The sequence below is a fragment of the Dermacentor silvarum genome, chromosome 5, assembly GCF_013339745.2.
Source record: "Dermacentor silvarum isolate Dsil-2018 chromosome 5, BIME_Dsil_1.4, whole genome shotgun sequence".
NCBI classification, from domain to species: domain Eukaryota; kingdom Metazoa; phylum Arthropoda; class Arachnida; order Ixodida; family Ixodidae; genus Dermacentor; species Dermacentor silvarum.
In genome coordinates, this window is record NC_051158.1 from 64,340,038 (window position 1) to 64,361,887 (window position 21,850).

A 21,850-nucleotide genomic window follows, 5' to 3' on the forward strand; every position below is an offset into this window, starting at 1 on the left:
CAATACAGAGTTTGCCTATATCGACGCTACGCGGCGCGCATGTCACATCTCTTGACAAATGGCACGATGCGATGCTCATGATGATGATGATGATGATTGATTGGCATTCCCTTCGAAAATGGATTGTGACCAACAGTTACCTAGCCTGCTTCATTTAATCAGGTATGCTATACATTTCTTTCATTCTGGCATTTTTGTATACATCTGTTCAACCTTCTTTTTCTTCCTCAAACCCTATCTATTTACCTTGTACCACTACCTATGCAACTGCTACAAGGCGTGCCACCTGGTATAATATTATTCAACTCCAATACAAAGTGCACACATATCGACTCTACGCGGCGCGCATGTCACTCGCGTATCTTCTCGCACGCTCGGATGTGCTTATAGGGCATGCTTCCACTGCAAGCTGGCAAGCGCTAGTGTGGCTCAGTGGTAGGGTAGTTGACTCCAGCGCAATGCGCTAGGGTCGGATCCCGGCGGGAACAGGGTATTTTTTTTCTATTTTCCCCCGATAGCTGCGACGGTCACCGATGGCGGCGGATAACATCACCAACCGAAACGGCTATTGTAAGAAGCCATATAACAGCTTACACTGCAAGAAATCTGATTTCTTCTTGAGAAGAGCCGTCTAATGTGGAATTGGGTGTGTGTGTTGGATGTATGCCCCACGTTCCAAAAAACACCTCGCCTACACCTCCAATCATTCAAAATTGGTGAAGCGCTCCATCGCCATAGGGGCCCTTAGAAATGCTGTTGTTCGCTCTTGCCCTTACTTGATGTCCAGCAGCTTCACCAATCAAGTCCAGTGGCTTAAGGCAAGTAGCTAACCAGTACAATTACTGTCATCCTTGACGGAAGCTTTATTGCAAGAGGTTCGTTCCCCCAAGAAACAGCGCGAAGTGGTTGAGGATTTAACCAAGACTGCTGCGATCCCATATATACATGGTGTGGCCTATCGCATCAAGAAAGCCGCCGGCCGGGCTGGTGTAAAGGTTGTGTTTACTGCACCTAACAAGTTGGGAAGGTTGTGCAAGTAAGACAACGAGAGTCGGAGAACACCTGGACTGTGCATTAAGCAACATGTCGCCAAGCCTGTAGATTTCAATACCAATGTAGTGTATTCCATTCCCAGCGCTGCACTTACATAGGGCAAACGGCACGTTTGCGTGAGCATGCGTACTGTGTCAAGATTAAGACGGGTAGTAATCTGGCTGTTCATTGTGCAAAGTGTGGCTGTTCACCCCTCCCAGATGACACAAGTGTGTTGAGAAGGTACAGCAATCAGGATGGCCAGGGAAATCTTTGAGGCCTTTTCAATGTGTCAGTTAGGAGCCACTTGTGTAAGAGCCCCTTCTATAGTCTCTTTGTGATCAGGAACTTCAGTTCCTTAGTAGGTTATCAGTTTGGCTTGTGTCCACTATGTGTATTGTTACATTTGTATAGTTTTGTTTTTGACGCGAGCACAGCAAGAATTGACAGACGGTGACTGGCCTTCCCTTTCCTCTTCTTTTCGTGTTTTCTCCCTTTTGCCCATTGAAATATTTGCGTAGGCTTCTATAAAGATGATGTTGGCAGTCAGCGCTCGTCCCGTGTTCTCCATTGTCCGTGTTTTTTGGCGCTGTTTTAAAATGAACCACCCCAAATTTAAGTTTGCTCACCCCCAAACTCCAGATGACAAATGCCGAAATTTAAGTTGGTCCACCCCCATATTTCCAGTCGGTCCACCTCAAATTAGGTGGACCAACCGCCAAATTTAGGTTGGCCCACCCCTCAATTTAGGTTGACCCCCTAAGTTTAACTTGGCGTACGCCAAAATTTAAGTTGATCCACGTCCGAATTTCAACTTGGCCCACCCTGAAATTTCAGTTTGCCTACTGCCAAACTTCACGTTGCCCCAATGCCAAATTTAAGTTGGCCCGCACATATATTTCAAGTTGGTCTGCCCCCAAGTTCACTTGGCCCTCCAACAAAATTAATTTGGCTCTCCAACACATTTAATTTGGCCGATCACCAGATTTCAAGTTGGCTCACCCCCAAATTTCAGTTTGGTCACCCCAACTTTCAAGTTTGACGACCTCAAATTTTTAGCTGGTCCACCTCCAAATTTTGGCCCACGTCCAAATTTCAATTTAGTCCACCCTCAAACTTAAACTTGACTCGTCCACAAATGTAAGTCAGCCCACCTCCAAATTTTGAGATGGCCCACACCCAAATTTGAATTTGACCCGCCCCCAAATTTAAGTTGGCGCAGCCCCAGATTTCAAGATGTTTTATCCCCAAATTTCAGTTGACCCAGCCCTAAATTTTGAATTGGCCCACCGCTAAACTTAAGTTGGCCCAACCCAGATTTCAACCTAGCCCATCCTCAAATTTAGGTTGGTCCACCCCTAAACTTCAAGTGGGCTAAACCATAAAATTGAAGTTGGCCCACCCCCAAATTTCAGTTATCCCACGCCTACCATAACCTTCCCGATTCATTTTCAATGGAACCCTATGTATGCCATGTGGGTATTTCATGTGATCAATTCTTTTCTTTTAAATGGTCCTTATCAGACAGTTGTAGTATAGCGTACGCAACTATAGCATACGGTATACGCTATAGTACAGCATAGATCAAGCAGCGTACATATTACAGTTTCTTTAGTTGGCCTGTGAGATCTTCCAATCTCAGAGGCCATATGCTGTCATCGCACCTATCTCTGAACTTCACCGATAGGTGTTGCTGACATCTCCAAGGTTTCCCTCGTCAGGCTTTGTTGCGTTCGAAACGCAAAGCGATCTCAAAAACTTCACAAGGCTATCTTTAACACACTGTCGTCGAAGTGGCCTGAGACTAAGCGAAAGCTGTCTACGCAGTCATTTTCTACGTACGAAGTGAATTCTACAAAAGCAATGCCAAATTCAATTCCAAGGAGGCAGCGGGGACCGCCAACATGTTTTACATAAACTACGTAAACCACGCAAAGACGGTAATGCTAATTCTGAGAAATAGAGCGCGTACGCTATACGCTATGGGTCATTTAGCGTTCTGCGTGTGCGCAGTGACGACCCGCAATTTTATAGTGTACGCACTGGTATAGCGTACGCTGTATAACAATTAAAATTTACCAATCATCTACATTTCCACTATTATAACAGTTAAATATCTTAACTTGATCATTACGCATTTTTGTACAAATACAAGGCATTACACATTTCGCGTGACAGGGCTGCGATACTCACCAAAGAACACTTACGCATTAAAAGTACATGCAAAATTATGGATTTTTGTACTATAATTGTTTTCCTGTCAGTACGAAAGATGAAGCAAGAATAAACCAATACTCGCCAAAATAAGAAAAATAAAGAAAAATAAAGGCTGACGTCTCGAGGGGGCACCTTGTTCGCAATAACAAAGATGCACAGTCCTTGTAATACAAGGGAGGACTGTGCATCTTTGTTGTCATTGTGAACAAGGGGCCTGTAAGGGCTGGAAACGTCAACCTTTGTTGCTCTTAATTCTCCTGATTTTTGCAAGTACTTGTTTATTATTCCTTCAGTATATAACCTCCTCGCCAGACGGTATTCCACTGAACTCTCGACTAGACATTACGAAACGTGATTATTATAAGTGATAGTTTTGTTGTTGAAGCTCTATCGCTACGCCAACTTTCTACACAAGTGCAACGCAGCAAAAAAATTTAGGAGGTTACTGTATGCTTTGTGTTTCCGTACCAGTACACGTGGGAGCACCAGCAGTAAAGTCGCACTGCTTTCCTCCTTCTTTACAGGCTTCGCTCTCTTCTTTGCTGCAGGTTTCACGTTCTGGATCTGAAAAAGAATTAAGTTCAGTGCCAGTGCATATGATCGCCCACCACAGGATCTTGGCTTCCTTACCCCCCCCCCCCCCCCCCCCCCCTCCAAAGATAAAATATCGGCAGCGATTCCTCCTACACCCAACTCATTTACTTCATTGCAGTATTGCCTGTTGTGGCCTCCGAAATATATATAAATGCGACTCCTTGCACAAATTACCAGCTGTGATTGTTGCATGCTAGTGTAATGGTTAAACGCATGCTGATACGAAGTGCGCATTGTCGCAGGGTTATGAGTTCGAAACTTTGTCTCAGGGTAGGCTTATTTCTTTTTATGCGTGACGCACAGGCGTCCTATAGACTTCCAAGTTGTGAAAGTTTCAGTGCTCCTAATGCACAGTTGTCGGTGATTGCTTCCTTGTGAAAAGAAAGCTGGTCTATAGCTTGTCTATGCACGTTTGGGATTTGCCTCAGAGTAGTTTTTCTGCCCCCTGTGGAGCAGAGAGGTAGACCCCTGCGTGTCACTCACCTAATGTCCTTGTATGCCATATAGAAATCTTATTTTAAACTACAGTAAACCTCGATATAACGAAGTAGGTAAAATCGGCATTGTGCTTCGTTATATCGAAATTTCGTTGTATTGAAATTCGACCTTTCATGGAAATAAGTACATTCACCGATAATTTTTTCTTGCATGTAAAGAGGCCGCAATATTTTCCGAATTGTCAGGAAATAAAAAAAAAGCCAATTTGAGAAAGCATTTCATTTTGTTTAAATTGGGAGTCCGTGACGAATGATGAGGTTTCATGCCACGTCGACGATGTCTTCACATCTGCGGTACGAATTAAGCGAAGCCAGCCACGCTTTCGCGTCCAATCCGCCCCTGCGGCTGATAGCGTCGCCCGCAGTGGGGCAACACTATCATTAAGAGCACAGGCAGCGGGGAGCGAATGCTTCGTCTGCCTCTCGCTTCAATGGGTCTCCGAAACTAGAGATACGCAACCTCCAATATTAAACACGCGGGATGATAGCTTAGATGATACCACACCGTCTGGGCACGCCCACTCTCCACGCGCGGCAGATTACCTCTAAAACAGGGTGCGCGGCGCTCAGCCGGGCTTACAACCATGCACAGCCACGGCGGAGAAGTGCGCCAGAAATCGAGACGCTCGTGAACTTACCCCCCCACTCCCCCCCCCCTTCCCCGCCCCCTCGCGCGCTTGATCGCATCATCGCGAGCTCGCTCCCCTCCCCCTCTTTGCCTTTGCTTGCGCAGGAAGGCGGCATTCGTGAAGAAACCATCTTTCTTGTCACCTTTGCAAGCTTTCACTCGCACCTAAAGCACACAGTGCGCGGGGCGCGATAGGATCTTATTGCAGTGGAATTTTATACCGAACATGAGGCTGCTGCACTTCGGCGGCTGCTTTTGAAGCGCGGCGCCTGATTTGAGAGGCGCGTTATCAAGCAGCCGCTTGTAATTCAATCATTTGACCGTCTGCGTCCGCGGAAGTTTCATTTCTTGTCTCGGTATTCCTTTGCGGCCACAGTGAAAGTTCGTTATATTGAAATCGCGTATAAACACGCTTCGTTATATTGCGGTTATATATGCAGGATGCTCTATGGACAAGAGGTTATGTGAAGGGAAATACTTCGCTATATCGAGAATTTAGTTATATTGAAGTTTAACGGTATATTGATCTAGGTGAATACACACCATATGTAGTCTTCATAAATTCTTGTATTGTGTAAGAATAATAATCTGTAGGCCATATTCACTTCACATCAATATCTAGCTGACAGGCTATCAGTTAAACCTGTGATGTTAGTAGAATATTTGTAGAATTGCAGAATAAATTTTGATAATGGGCATACTCGTTAAAAGAGCAATGAGCTTTCGAGCGATCCTGCAGGGGGCACTTTCATTCCTTACCAGTGCACACGGCGGCTTCAGAGCTAAAATCGCACATCGCTTCACTTTCACTGCACCTTTTTTCATCTTCTTCATTGCATTTGCTGGGCGTCTTGTCTGTCTTGTCTGTGGCAAGTTTCTCAAATTGCATTATTTTAGGGCTCTAGTAACTAATGTGCATCAGTCCCGCCTTGAATAGCCTGTACAAATTTAGTTTCCAGAAATAACCGACCGCTCGATCGCTTAGAGATTTAGTAGGCTGCTTCACACACTCGAATTAACTGTAAATGCTCGTGTCGATCTACTCAGTTGTAATGTAAGGAGTCTTACCAATGCAGACAGCTGCCCCAGCGCTGAAGTCGCAAACCAGTCCCATCGACTTGCATATCTCCTTTTCCTCCTCGTTACAGCTGGTGCGTGTGTCATCTGAAAAAAAAAAAGACAATGTACATATAAAGTTTGTGCTAATACAGTTTCACTAGGAAATGATCATCGTCGTGAAAAACATCGCTCCTGATGTATAAAAATTAAAATTAAATCTTAGGGTATTATGTACCACCATAAGATTATGAGACACGGTGTAGAGGGCGGCTCCAGATTAATGTTGACCACCTGGGGTTCTTTAACGTGCACTCAATGCACGCTACAAGGGCGTTTTTTTGCATTTCGCCGTCATTCCTCATGTGCAGACAGGGTGATAAGACATACCTGATTGCCTATCTTAATGGAAACACACTTATTGAAAATTTCCTGTGGTAAATGGCGCAATTCAGTCAGATCAGCTGGATTACGTCAAGACGGAGATAGTACTTGCAATACGAACCGCAGAATGACCTTTTCTAATTAACAACATTGACCAATCAATCTTGTAATTATTCAGACTAGAGCACGTGTTATAGTTGCGGAAGTGATAAAGAATAGCAGTGAGCAATTAAATAATATATACTTATCAGAAATATTGTCCTTAGCACCTGCTTTGAGAAATGCGTCCTCAAATCTGTGCCGACATCATAGCAGGGCTCCGTTTCGCACAGTGCTGGTAAGTGTTAACTAGAACATCAATGCATTTCGTTAATGTACTAGATTTCTACCTAATGTAAATTACTTTAGTACACGGATTCAATACTGCAATTGAGACGTGTTCTCTAAAATTATTATTACATGGTTTCTAAAGCGATTGATTACAGACTTTATTAGTAAACTTTTGTAAATTAGCTAAAATCAGCCAATTTTTTTACTGTAAGTAGTGCCCACTTCCAAGTAATTAGGATGGTGTGAAATGACTGCGCTATCTACTGCAGGGAATTTTTATAGGTTTGTTTACAATTAAGTAAATAACCCAGCACAGCTGCAGTTGGTAATATCGCAGCTCCATGCGATGACTTGCCGAGGATATGCGCTTACCTACGCAAAGAGGGCCAGTGGCGCTGAAGTCGCATGCTTTCCCGAGCTCCCTGCAGTTCTTTTTTTCTTCTTCATTGCACGTGGTGCGATTATTATCTGGTGGAATAGCAAAAAGAGAGGTACAGGATGTCAACTGAGGGTGCAAGCGAGAGGCTATCAAGGAAAGTTGGAGATGGACAAATGCTGACGGCTTCATCTCTGACATATCCGAAAAATAAAAACAAACATAATGCGTTCTGAAGTTTTGATTTTATCCGAGAAACGAGGGAAATATGAACCTTAAATTAGGGCAGGGAGGTCGGCCTGCGTGTTATGTCTGCAGCAGACAGAGATATGGCGGGAATAAAGCTGAACAGGGTGTGAACTTGACCTCGTTGGTAGTGCATTTGAACTTGATAAAGCGTGTTACTGACGGGACTTAGACGAAGAAACATCTGTTTCTGTGGTTTATATTCTATAACACTTCAATAAACGCCAGCTGCAGGTAGCACCGTGTTTGCCTTGCATATTTCTTCGTCTGATGATGATGACGACGATCTACTTGCATCTTCTTGAAACGGGGTGGTGACAAATGGTTACCTAGCCTGCTCAAGTTAACCAGGTCCAGCTACATGCAGCATGCAACTGCTACATGCAAGTGCTACATGCAGGGACACCAGGTGAAATACAACGCAAGTGCAATACAGAGTTTGCCTATATCGACGCTACGCGGTGCGCATGTCACATCTCTTGACAAATGGCACGATGCGATGCTCATGATGATGATGATGATGATTATTGGCATTCCCTTCGAAACGGGATTGTGACCAACAGTTACCTAGCATGCTTCATTTAATCAGGTATGCTATACATTTCTTTCATTCTAGCATTTTTGTATTCATCTGTTCAACCTTCTTTTTCTTCCTCAGACCTTCTCTATTGACCTTGTACCACTACCTATGCAACTGCTACAAGGCGTGCCACGTGGTATAATATTATTCAACTGCAATACAAAGTGTGAACCTATCGACGCTACGTGGCGCGCGTGTCACATCGCGTGACAAGTGGTACGGTGCGATGGTAATGAAGGTGACAAGGATGAGGATTTATTGGTATCCCCTTTGAAACGGGGCAGCGACAAACAGTCATCTAGCCTACTTGAATTAATCAGGCATGCTCTACATGTTTTTCTATATAGCTATTTTATACATCCCCATAATCTTCTTTTTTCTTCCTCGATGCTTCTCTTTCTACCTTGTACCGGTACCTATGCACCAGCTACATCGCGTGCCACGTGGTGTAATAATATTCCACTGCAATGCAAAGGGCGTACGTAAATGCGGTATGCGGCGGGAATCTCACATCGCAAGTGGCACGATACCATGGAAAAGGGAAGACACTAAGAGTTAGCGTCACGTGACAATCTGGAAACCTAGTCGTAAAAAATATAGAGAAGTAGGCCCTAGTCAAGTGACAGGCAAGCGGTCGATTCTAGTCGGCTCGCTTTGGTTGCATCTGGTGCGGGCTTTCAGAATGGGCGCACATGATAAGTTGCGACAAACGCACGCCGAGATTAGTGAAGTGTCAAGGGTGTGAAGCACTGGAGTCTGTGATATGTCAGTCAGGGAACGCACCGCACCACCACACGTTACATAGACGTGGCTCACCTCCTAGCAGCAGACGGGAGCCAAGGCTGTAGCGAACGAAGGCGTCGGGTAACCAGAATTGTGCCAAGGAACCCGAGGACCACCTCAAGGACGACTGGTCGCGTTTCGGGGCAGTTTCGGGGAAACGAGGAAGCTTTCGCCCTGCGAACGTGCGCAGGCAGCCAAGCCAGGCCTTCCGACGACGATTCATCGCTTTAGGGGACGTCTTCTGGGAAAGAATGACGCCTTTCGCCCCCGCAAATATTTGCAGGCGATTAAGCGAGCGTCCAGGGCCCGCTGAGACTGCTTACAGTCTTAAAAAACAGTGCACGTAAATCTGCAGGAAACGCGGCGACGTCGGCGATTAGAGTGCAGGCTAATACTTTTTGTTTCTCTCACAGCGAAAGACGCACAGCAGAACCTTTTACTATAAGCGAAAACATGACAAAAAGATACGGTTGATCCCTCTTTCATAGGAATCGGTAGAAAACGAAAGTGAATTGTGTCTTCACAGAAACTGCTCCATGTTTGCTTCGTGGACTCGCGGTTCGCTGCAGCGGAAGGCGCACGATTTGCGGGTCGGCGACAGTGTTGCAGGCTTGCCTGGCGCGCGGAGGCCTGCTGCCGAGTCACTTCGGCGGAGCTACGAGCATTTTAGTGCGGCTCCGTAGAGTCGTGGGCAGCTAGTTAAGTTGCGACGCGCTTAGAGTGGCAGAGTTCGCAGCGTGCGCCGCGACCGTGCGAAGGCGTTCTGCTTCACGCTGGCGTGTGTCTCGCCGGACTAAAGCGAGATCCGCCCGTCGACGTCGTTGCCTTTCGGCGCCGCTTAGCGCAGCAGTTTTCTTAGTTGGTGCCATTGCAAGCGAAGCAGTAGGCGGAGTGTAAGCACTGCTGATGCATGTTGAAGCTGCACTGCGTAGGCGACGAGGCGTCACAGGCTAATCGGACGTGAAAGACAAACCATGTGCGGAAATTGCGTCGTCGCCTCACCGGAAGGACTACACCGCCTACACCAGCCTACACCGTGTTCAAGCCTTCGCTGCGCTGACACTACCAAAGCGCTCACCGTCGTCGCTCGTGAGTGTCTCGATGCATTACTTTGCTTCACCGCTGCTAGATGGCGGCGCCGTCCCTGTTTTACGCGTTCGCGCCGACGTCACATCTGTTACAGGAAGTGAATGGTGGACCCCGGCAAAAACACTTTTTTGTTAAAGAAATATCCCGGAAGAGTCCTCGGGCCAGATTTACAAAGCACTTCTTTCGTAAGTGCTTTTTGTCATTGGCTAGCCACCTTAGATAATAATGTTTTGCATCCTGATTGGCTGAAATTCTTTCTTAGAACAATTCTAGCGTAAGAAGCTTTTATGAATTCGTGCCCTCGTGTTTTCCTAGGTGCAAGACAGCGGGCCAAAAATTTGCTAGAAAATGCGCACTGCAGTTTATGGTGCACAACGGCTGATTAGACGAAACAATAGACCACGCTTCGGTCTACACTAGTTAATTTTCGAGGCGAGAGCGCTACTTCACTAACCACGGCGGTAGGCGCAATTGACGCTTTGGAAATACTGTCTTCATGGGTGAGGCATCCGTCTTTCTCCATGTTTCAAGGCAATGCTTTTGAAGTGTAGCACGACACACGCGGTAGAAGACAACTACCCGTTACATTCTACGTGCCTCCATGCTTGACACAGCAGGCGGCACTAAAGGTTACGACGTACAAAACAATCTCGAATGGTCCTGCAAGAATGTGGACTGAATCCTACCCAACAGGCACGGCGCACATGACCCCGGAAAGCGGGAGCGGTGGCGTCAGAGGAGGTTGGCTTGCCGAGGCTATCTGAATCACGTGATGCTCCCTCCTAGTCTTTTGCCTTACTCTATGCATGATACGATGCTGATGATGATGACAATGTTGATTTATGGGCATCCCCATTGAAAGGGGCAGTGACATAGTCACCTAGCCAGCTTGATTTAATCAGGTATACATGTTTTTTCATTCCAGCATTTTTCTATACATCTGCTTAACCTTCTTTTCCTTCCTCACACCTTCTCTATCTACCTTGTACTGCTACGTATACAACTGCTACATGGCATGCCACCTGGTGTAATAATATGCAGCTGCAATGCAAAGTGCACACATATCGACTCTGCGCAGCGCGCATGTCACTCGCGTATCTTCTCGTACGCTCGGACGCGTTTATAGGGCATGTTTCCACTGCAAGCTAGCAAGCGCTAGTGTGGCTCAGTGGTAGGGTAGTTGACTCCAGCGCAATGCGCTAGGGCTGGATCCCGGCGGGTCACGATCAATCCTTACCTTCCTACTGAATGCCCACGCTGCGGCCACGAATACAATAACTTCGAACACATGCTCTGGCTGTGCCCTGCCAACGCGGGCACGGACTTTCCTGACCAGTCCTCCTGGGACTCAGCGCTCAGAAGCACAGAGCCCATCGCACAGCCAAAGGCTGTCCAGAGGGCCCGGGCCGTCGCCGAAGGACTCTGTCTACCGGCCCCAACCTGGGTGGAGCCACCGAATTGACTGGCAGGGCCTCCGGCCCCGGTTTAATTCTTTCTCCTCAAGACCTCAATAAAGTTCGTACTCACTCTATTTTCCTGCGATGCGACGGTTACCGATGGAGGAGGATAATATCACTAACCGAAACGACTATTGTAAGAAGCCATATAACAGCTTACACTGCAAAAAATCTGATTTCTTCTTGAGAAGAGCCGTCTAATGTGGAATTGGGTGACAGAACATAGCATTTATTGAACATGCAGACGAGAGCTGCTATCACTATTTGTATTGTGTATAGCTAGGCTGCAACTGTATGCTTCTTTGTGACTACATTTTATTGCACTGGTTTCAATCATGGCCACGTGTACTGACAGCTACAATTCCGTGGTTTTGCTGAACGACCAAGGCAAAAAACGATGCCACCCTATCGAGAAACACCCATATGCCCTATAACCGCCATATCCTATATTGCCAAATGAACACGTTAGGCAAAGTGTATGCAGCAACTTCACTTGAGTTCTAAGTATGTAGAAGCATTCCCCCAATTTAAGTTCGCTCACCCCCAAACTTAAGTTGGCCCACCCCCAAAAGTCAAGTTGACCCATCCTCAAATTTAAGTTGGGCAATCCCCAATATAAGCTGGCCTACCCCCAAATTTAGTTTGGCCCACCCACAAATTTAGGTTGGTCCACGTCCAAATTCTCAGTTGGCCCACCCAAAACTTAAGTTTCCCACCACAAAATTCAAGTTGGCGCACCCCCAAAATTCAAGTTGACCCACCCGAAATCCTGTGAAAGTGTTTCGTTGCGTGGACGATTTTCTGGTGATCGTTTCTGCCCATCCTAATAAAGCCACAGCCATGTTCGACCAAGTTTTTGAAAAATACAGGAGCATCTCTCGAGGGTTGACTTTCACAAAGGAATTGGCTGAACAAGGCCAAACCCACTTCTGTGATCTTGCACTACACCTCCAGGAGGGGCACATGTGTTGGATGTATGCCCCACGTTCCAAAAAAACGCCTTCTCCCCTACACCTCCAATCATTCAAAAGTGGTGAAGCGCTCCATCACCATAGGGGCCCTTAGGAATGTTTTTGTTCGCTCTTGCCCTTACTTGATGTCCAGCAGCTTCACCAATCCAGTCCAGTGGCTTAAGGCAAGTGGCTATCCAGTACAATTACTGTCATCCTTGAAGGAAGTTTTATTGCAAGAGGTTCGTTCCCCCAAGAAACAGCGCGAAGTGGTTGAGGTCTCAACCAAGACTGTTGCGATCCCATATATACATGGTGTGTCCAATCGCGTCAAGAAAGCCGCATGTCAGGCTGGTGTAAAGGTTGTGTTTACCGCACCTAACAAGTTGGGAAGGTTGTGCAAGTAAGACGAGAGCCGGAAAACACCTGGACTGTGCATTAAGCAACATGTCGCCAAGCCTGTAGATTGCAATACTAATGTAGTGTATTCCATTCCCACCTCTTGCGGCTGCAATTACAAAGGGCAAACGGGACGTTCTCTTAATGAACATTTGCGTGAGCGTGCGTACTGTGTCAAGATTAAGACTGGTAGTAATCTGGCTGTTCATTGTGCAAAGTGTGAAGTGTGGCTGTTCACCCCTCCTAGATGACACACATAGGTTGAGAAGGTGCAGCAATCAGGATGGCCAGGGAAATCTTTGAGGCCTTTTCAATGTGTCAGGAGCCACTTGTGTAAGTGCCCCTTCTATAGGCACCGGGCGGCCGTCGTAAGGCGCCAGCGGCGCGCCGGCGATATGCTGGCGAACAGCGCCGCGAACGGCAGCTGTCAAACTACTGGCATGTGAAGCAGACGACGGGACGAAGGCGCTCGGTCCTTCCAGTGATTTGGCACAGCGGGTTTTAAGGGCTGACGCACCGGAAAACGCATTTTCGCGTGTCTGATTTTGAGAAAGGTCGTCACTTGTACGAGGCAGATCACATTCGTGGCATCAGGTAGTACATAAAGCAGAAAACGAGCGCAAATTGCGATGCAAATGCACCACGCGAACGGAGTTCACCGCGGCAAGCTAAGACGTGAAACTCCAGCAGTTGTATTCCAAATGTTATTTTGCTTTGCGCTTTAACATTACCGCGCATTTAATCGAGGAAATATGCGAATGACACAAAAATTATGGACAGAAAAGAAAAAGGAGACATACGTCTTCCTTATTCTGTTTCTTGAGCTGCTTCGCCAATCGCACATGTGTCAGAGAGTTCCCGCTCTCTGTTCGTTGTAGTTCTTTTACCTTTGCAATGCTTCCCCATTCTTAATTGCTTATAAACTAGCCCAATCTTCATCACCGCCCATTTTAAATAGCTTAGCGTGACCGGAGCCGTCGGTGGCGGTGAGTGTGAACACGCCACTGCGTTGGCGTTCGCCGTAGATGCACAGCACAGTCGTGTGCCGGACGCAACAGAGTTGGGAATTGCTAGAAAGGAAAATGTACATTAAAAGGAAGACTGATACACTGATAAGACGGCAAAATGACTACAAATCTGAGTGTTCGCCTTCGGTGCCCAAGCTCCGGAGCCGTTACACTGCGGAGGCGAAGACAGGCAAGTGGCACACGAAGCTCTTGCGTATGAACGGCTATTTTATTAACGGTAGAACAACTAGACGATAGCAAATCAGCGTCGGAAATGTACAATGCCCAGCGATGGAAGCGCTGGCAGCGCGCGGCTGCCGCCGTTTTTTTTTCTTTTCTTTTCGTGCCACAGGTGAGCGCCGTGGGACCAAATGCAGTCGTAATGCATTACGAAGGTTCTCGCTTTCACTCTACACCACAATGCATCAGTTTGGTGTCCCCAGCGCTTACAGTCAGTGCAAAAAGCGCTGGCGACCATGCGATTCGAGTATCGCGTTTCAATTGCTGAGCACTGAACGCGCTGTTGCCTACAGACCGCACATATACAGACTTTCCGCCTGAAAAACGCGATGCCGCGATGAACAACGGTTAAATTGAATGGCCTAACCAGCTTAAGTCAAGTTTCAGTAACTGTTTGTGGACCCCAAAACGCAACATGTTTGATCAGACTCGGTTTCACGGCAGCGCCTGCTGTGCGCGGCACAACCGCCACATGCCATTACATTCGCGGCGCCTCCGCATGAAGGCGCCACCGGTCCAAATTCATCCCGCGCCCGGTGCCTATAGCCTCTTTGTGATAAGGAAGTGAAGTTCCTTAGAAGTTAATCAGTTTGGCTTGTCTCCACTATGTGTATTGCTACATTTGTATAGTTTTGTTTTTGATGCGTGCACAGCAAGAGTTGACAGACGATGACTCGCCTCCGCTTTCTTCTTTTCGTGTTTGTCTCCCTTTCTGCTCATTGCGAATAGTATATATTTGCTGTAGGCTTCAATAAAGATGTTGGCAGTCAGTGCTCGTCCCATGTTCTCCAATGTATGTGTTTTTTGGCATTGTCTTAAAATGAACCACCCCAAATTTAAGTTTACTCATCCCCAAACTTCAGATGACAAATGCCGAAATTTAAGTTGGTCCACCCCCACATTTCAAGTCGGCCCACCCTCAAATTAGGTTGGCCAACTGCCAAATTCAATTTGGCCCACCCTCAACTTAGGTTGACCCCCTAAATTTAAGTTGGCGTACCCGAAAATTTAAGTTGACCCACGTCCGAATTTCAAGTTGGCCCACCCTCAAATTTCAGTTTGCCTACTACCAAACTTCACGTTGCCCCAATGCCAAATTTAAATTTGCCCACACCTAAATTTCAAGTTGGTCTACCCCCAAATTCACTTGGCCTCCAACAAATTTAATTTGGCCCATCACCAGATTTCAAGTTGGCTCACCCCAAATTTCTAGTTGACTTACCCACAAATGTAAGTCAGCCCACCACAAATTTTGAGATAGCCCACACTCAAATTTCAATTTGACCCGCCCCCAAATTTAAGTTGGCACAGCCACAGATTTCAAGTTGTCTTATCCCCTAATTTCAGTTGACGCACCTCTAAATTTTGAATTGGCCCACCCCTAAACTTAAGTTGACCCACCCCAGATTTCAAGCTAGCCCATCCCCAAATTTAGGTTGGTCCATGCCTAAATTTCAATTTGGCTGAACCATAGAATTCAAGTTAGCCCATCCCCAAATTCAGGTTGGGCACACCTAAATTTCAGTTAGCCCATGCCTACTGTAACCTTCCCCAATCATTTTCTATGGAACCCTATGTATGCCTATGGGTATTCCATGTGATCAATTCTTTTGTTTTAAATGTTCCTTATCAGACAGTTATAGTATAGTGTACGCAACTATAGCATATGGTATACGCTATAGTTCAGCGTAGATGAAGCCGCACACATATTAGTTTTATTGGTTGGTCTGTGAGATCTTCCAATCTCAGAGGCCATATGCTGTCATCGCACCTACCTCTGAACTTCACCTATAGGTGGCGCTGACATCTCCAAGGCTTCCCTCGTTAGGCTTTGTTGTGTTCGAAACGCAAAGCGATCTCGAAAACTCCACAAGGTTATCTTTAATACACTGTCGTCGAAGTGGCCTGAGACTAAGCGAAAGCTGTCTACGGAGTCATTTGCTACGAACGATGTGAATGCTACGAAAGCAATGCCAAATTCAATTCGAAGCAGGCAGCGGGGACCGCCACCATGTTTTACAGAAACTATGTAAACTACGCAAAGATGGTAATACTAAATCTGAGAAATAGTGTGCGTACGCTAAACGCTATGGTTCGTTTAGTGTTGTGCGTGTGCGCTGTGATGGCCCGCAATTTTATAGCGCACGCAGTGGTATAGCATACGCTAACTGTCTATCACTTGAATGGTACCAATTATCTACATTTCCACTATTATAACGACTAAATATCTTAACTTGAACATCACGCATTTTTGTACAAGTACAAGGCATTACAAATTTCAGCGTGGCAGGGCTACAATACTGGCCAAAGAATGCTTACGCAGTAAAGGTATTTGTACAATTATGGATTTTTGTACTATAATTTTTTTCCTGTCAGTACGAAAGATGAAGCAAGAATAAACCAATACTCGTCAAAATCCGGAAAAAGAAAGAAAAATAAATGTTGACGTCTCGAGGGGCACCTTGTTCGCAATAACAAAGATGCACAGTTCTTGCAATGCAAGCGAGGACTGTGCATCTTTGTTGTTATTGTGAACAAGGGGCCTGTAGGGGCCTCGAAACGTCAATCTTTGTTGCTCTTTTTTCTCGTGATGTTTGCAAGTGTTTATTTATTCTTCCTTCAGTATATATCCTTATCGCCAGACGGTTATTCCACTGAACTCTCGACTAGACATTACGAAACGTGAATATTATAAGTGATAGTTTTTTTGTTGAAGCTCTATCGCTACGCCAACTTTCTACACAAGTCAAACACAGTAAAAAAATTTAGGAGGATCCTGTGTGCTTTGTGTTTCCGTACCAGTACACGTGGGGGCGCCAGCGGTAAAGTCGCACTGCTTTCCTCCTTCTTTACACGCTTCGCTCTCTTCTTTGCTGCAAGTTTCACGTTCTGGATCTGAAAAAAAATTAAGTTCAGTGCCAGCACATATAGTTACTTGCTGGATATGATCGCCCATCACAGGATCTTGGCTTCCTTACCCACCTCCCTTCCAAAGATAAATTATCGGCAGCGATTCCTTCCTACACCCAACTCATTTACTTCATTGCAGTATTGTCCTGTTGTGGCCTCCGAAATATATATAAACGCGACTTCTTGCACAAAATACCAGCTGTGATTGTTGCATGCTAGTGTAATGACGCATGCTCATACGAAGTGCGCATTGTCGCAGGGTTGTGAGTTCGAAACTTTATCTCAGGGTAGATTTTTTGTTTTTATGCGTGACGCACAGGCGTCCTATAGACTTCCAAGTTGTGAAAGTTTCAGTGTTCATAACGCACAGTTGTCGGTGATTGCGTCATTGTGAAAACAAAGCTAGGCTATAGCTAGTCTATACACGATGGGATTTGCCTCAGAGTAGTTTTTGCCCCAAGTGGAGCAGAGAGGTAGACCCCTGCATCTCACTCACCTAATGTCCTTGTATGCCACATAGAAATCTTGTCTTAAACTACAGTTTAATCTCGATATAACGAAGTCGGTAAAATCGGCATTTTGCTCCGTTATATCGAAATTTCGTTGTATTGAAATTCGACAAAAATTGAAATTATGCAAAGAAGTGCAGTCGCTGATAATTTTTCTTGCATGAAAGGGGCCTCAATATTTTCGGAATTGTGGGGAAATTCAAAAAGCAAATTTGAGAAAGCATTTCATTTTGTTGAATTCGGGAGTCGGTGACGAGTGATGCGGTTTCATGCCACGTCGACGATATTTTCATAGATTAAACGAAGCCGGCTAGCCACGCTTTCACGTCCACTGCGCCCCTGCGGCTGATAGCGTCGCCCGCATTGGGACGAGGCTATCATGAAAAGCACAGGCAGCGGGGAGCGAATGCTTCTCTCTTCAACGGCTCTCCGAAACTAGAGATACGCAACCTCCAATATTAAACGCGCGGGATGATAGCTTACATGATACCACACTGTCTGTGCACGCCCAGTCTCCTCGCGCGGCAGATTACCTATAAAATAGGATGCGCGGCTGCACATGCGCTCAGCCGGGCTTACAGCCATGCACAGCCACGGCTGAGACGTGCGCCAGAAATAGAGACGCGCGCGAACTTACCCCCTACTTCCCCCTCCCCGCCCCGCCCTCTCCTGCGCTTGATCGCGTTATCGCTAGCTCGCTCCCCTCTCCCACTTTCCCTTTGTTTGCGTGGGAAGGTGGCACTCGTGAAGCAACCATCTTTCTTGTCTCATCCTCGCACGCTTTCACTCGCACCTAAAGCACACAGTGCGCGGGGCGCGATAGGATAGGGGGCGCGACCGAACATGAGGCTGCTCCACTTGCGCGGTCGCTTTTGTCGCGCGGCGCGGGATTTGAGAGGTGAGTTCGCAAGCAGTCACTTGTAATTCAATCATTTGGCCATCTGTGTCCGCGGAAGTTTCATTTATTGTCTCGGTATTCCATTGCGGTGCCAGTGAAATTTCATTATAATGAAATTGCGTATAAGCAAGCTTCGTTAAATTGAGGTTATAAGTACATGATGTTCTACGGACAAGAGGTTCTGCAAAGATAAATACTTCGTTATATTGATAATTTTGTTATATTGAAGTTTAACGGTATATTGATACGGGTGAATAGACACATATGCAGTCTTCATAAAAGCTAGTATTGTGTTCGAATAATAATCGGTAGGCCATATTCAGTTCACATCAATATCTAGCTGAGAGGCTATATGTTAAACCTGTGATTTAAGTAGAATATTTGTAGAATTGCAGAATAAAATTCGATAATGGGCATACTCATTAAAAGAGCAATGAGCTTTCGAGCAATCCTGCAGGGGGCACTGTCATTCCTTACCAGTGCACACGGGGGCTCCAGAGCTAAAATCACACATCGCTTCGCTTTCACTGCACGATACTTCATCTTCTTCACTGCACTTGCCGGGCGTCTTGTCTGTGGGAAGTTTCTCAAATTGCATCATTGAAGAGCTCTGATAACTGATGTGCAACAGTCCCGCCTTGAATAGCCTGTACAAATTTAGTTTTCAGAAATAACCGATCGCTCGATCGCTTAGAGATTTAGTAGGCTGCTTCACACACTCGAATTAACTGTAAATGCTCGTGTCGTTGTGGTCAGTTATAATGTAAGAAGTCTTACCAATGCAGACAGCTGCTCCAGCGCTGAAGTCGCAAACCAGTCCCATCGACTTGCATATCTCATTTTCCTCCTCGTTACAGCTAGTGCGTGTGTCATCTGACAAAAAAACAATAAAGCAATGTACATATAAAGCTTGTGCTAAAGCAGTTCCACTAGAAAAAGATAACCGTCGGGAAAAACATTGCTCCAGATGTATAAAAAGTAAAATTACACCCTAGGGTATTATGTACCACCATAAGATTATGAGACACGGCGTAATGGCGGGCTCCGGATTAATGTTGACCACCTGGGATTCTTTAACGTGCACACATTGGATGCTACACGGGTATTTTTGTGCATTTTGCCCTCATTCCTCCTGTGCAGAGAGAGTGATAAGACATACCTGATTCCCTACCTTAATTTAAACACACATATCAAAGCTATCCTGTGGTAGATGTCGCAATTCAGTCAGATCAGCTGGATTACATCAAGAGGGGGATAGCACTTGCAATAATAAGTACAGAATGATCTTTGCTAATTAACATTCACTAATCATATATTACATTTATTCAGACTAGAGCACACATTATAGTTACGGAAGTGAATACGAATAGCAATGAGCAATGAAATAATAACTATTTATCAGAAATATTGTCCTGAGCACCTGCTTTTAGATAAATGCGTCCTGAAATCTGTGCCGATATCATAGCAGCGCTCCGTTTTCCATGCTGATAAGTGTCAAGTGGAACATCAGTGCATTTCGCTAATGTACTAGATTTCTGCTTAATATAAATTACTTTAGTACACGGACTTAATACTGCAATTGAGACATGTTCTCTGAAATGATTATTACATGTTTCTAAAGCAATTGATCACAGACTTTATTAGTAAGCTTTTGTAAATTAGCTTTAAATCAGTCATTTTTTTTCTTGGAAGTAGTGCCCGCTTCAAAGTAATCAGGATGGTGCGAAATGATTGCGCTATTTACCGCAGGAAATATTCATAGGTTTGTTTGCAATAAAGTAAATAACCCAGCATAGCTACAATTGCTAATGTCGCAGCTCCGTGCGATGACTTGTTGAGGACGTGCGCTTACCTACGCAAGAAGGGCCAGCGGCGCTGTATTCGCATGCTTTCCCGAGCTCCCTGCAGTTATTTTTCTCTTCTTCATTGCAAGTGGTGCGATTATTGTCTGGGGGAAGAGCAAGAATGAGAGATACACGATGTTACTGAGAGTGCAAATGAGAGGCATTAAAGGAAAGTTGGAGATGGACACACACTGACGGCTTCATTTCTTACATATTTGAAAAAAAAAAGAAAGCTTTATGCCATTGTCAAGTTTTGGTTTAATCCGACAAACGAGAGAAAGATGAACCTTAAAATGAGATTAGGGCAGAGAGGTTGGCCTGAGTGATGTGACTGCTTAGACAGACATATGGTGGAAATAGAGCTAAACTGTGTGCGAACTTCACCTAGTTGGCAGCGCATTCGATCTTGATAAAGCGCGTTAGTGACGGGACTTAGACGAAGAAACATGTGTTTCTGTAGTTTATATTCTATAACACTTCAACAAACGCCAGCTGCAAGTTTCACCGTGTTTGTCTTGCATATTTCTTCGTCTGATGATGATGATGATGATCATGTACTTGCATCCCCTTGAAACCGGGTGGGGACGAATGGTCACCTAGCCTGCTCGAGTTAACCAGGTCCAGCTACATGCAGCATGCAACTGCTACATGCAAGTGCTACATGCCGGGACACCAGGTGATATACAACGCAAGTGCAATACAAAGTTTGCATATATCGACACTACGCGGCTGCGTATGTCACATCTCTTGACAAATGGCACGATGCGATGCTCATGATGATGATGATGATTTATTGGCATTCCCTTCGAAATGGATTGGGACCAACAGTTACCTAGCCTGCTTCATTTAATCAGGTATGCCATACATTTCTTTCATTCTATCATTTTTGTATACAGCTGTTCAACCTTTTTCTTCCTCAAACCTTCTGTATTTACCTTGTACCACTACACATGCAACTGCTACGAGGCATGCCACCTGGTGTAATAATATGCAACTGCAATACACATTGTGCACGTATCGGCGCTACGTGGCGTGCGTCTCACATCGCGTGACAAGTGGTAGGATGCGATGCTAATGAAGATGATAACGATGAGGATTTATTAGTATCCCCTTTGAAACGGGGCGGTGGCAAACAGTCATCTAGCCTACTTGAATTAATCTGGTATGCTCTACATGTTTTTTATATAGCTATTTTATACATCCCTATAATCTTCTTTTTCTTCTCGATAGTTCTCTCTCTCTCTCTCTACCTTGTACCGCTACCTATGCACCAGCTACATAGCGTGCCACCTGGTGTAATAATATTCAACTGTAATGCAAAGGGCGTACGTAAAGACGGTATGCGGCGGGAATCTCACATCGCAAGTGGCACGATACCATGGAAAAGGGAAGACACTAAGAGAGAGCGTCACGTGACTGTCTGGAAGCCTAGTCATAAAAAAATATAGAGAAGTAGGCCCTAGTCACGTGATGGGCAAGCGGTCGATTCTAGTCGGCTCGCTGTGGTTGCATCTGGTGCGGGAATTTCGGAATGGGCGCACATGATAAGGTGCGACAAACGCACGCCGAGATTAGTGAAGTGTGAAGCATTTGAAGCAGTGGAGTCTGTGTTATGTCAGTCAGGGAATGCACCACGCTACCACATGTTACATAGACGTCGCTCGCCTCCTAAGCAGCAGACAGGAGCCAGAGCTGTAGCGAAGGAAGGCGTCAGGGTCACCGGAATTGCTGCCAAACAACCCGAGGACCATCTCAAACCCGAGGACCATCTCAAAGACGACTGGTCGCGTTTCAGGGCAGGTTTCCGGGAAACGAGGAAGCCTT

At 45.7% G+C, this 21,850-nt stretch overlaps 1 protein-coding gene across 1 annotated transcript in view; it reads right to left on the reverse strand.

Moving 5' to 3' along the window:
* Positions 1 to 21,850, reverse strand: part of LOC119454145 (axoneme-associated protein mst101(2)-like) — a 101,282-nt gene that overhangs the window by 50,428 nt on the left and 29,004 nt on the right. The window contains exon 6 of the mRNA XM_049667945.1: positions 6,037 to 6,132. Within this exon, the coding sequence (XP_049523902.1) occupies positions 6,037 to 6,132 (96 nt within the window). The remainder of the gene's footprint in view (positions 1 to 6,036; positions 6,133 to 21,850) is intronic.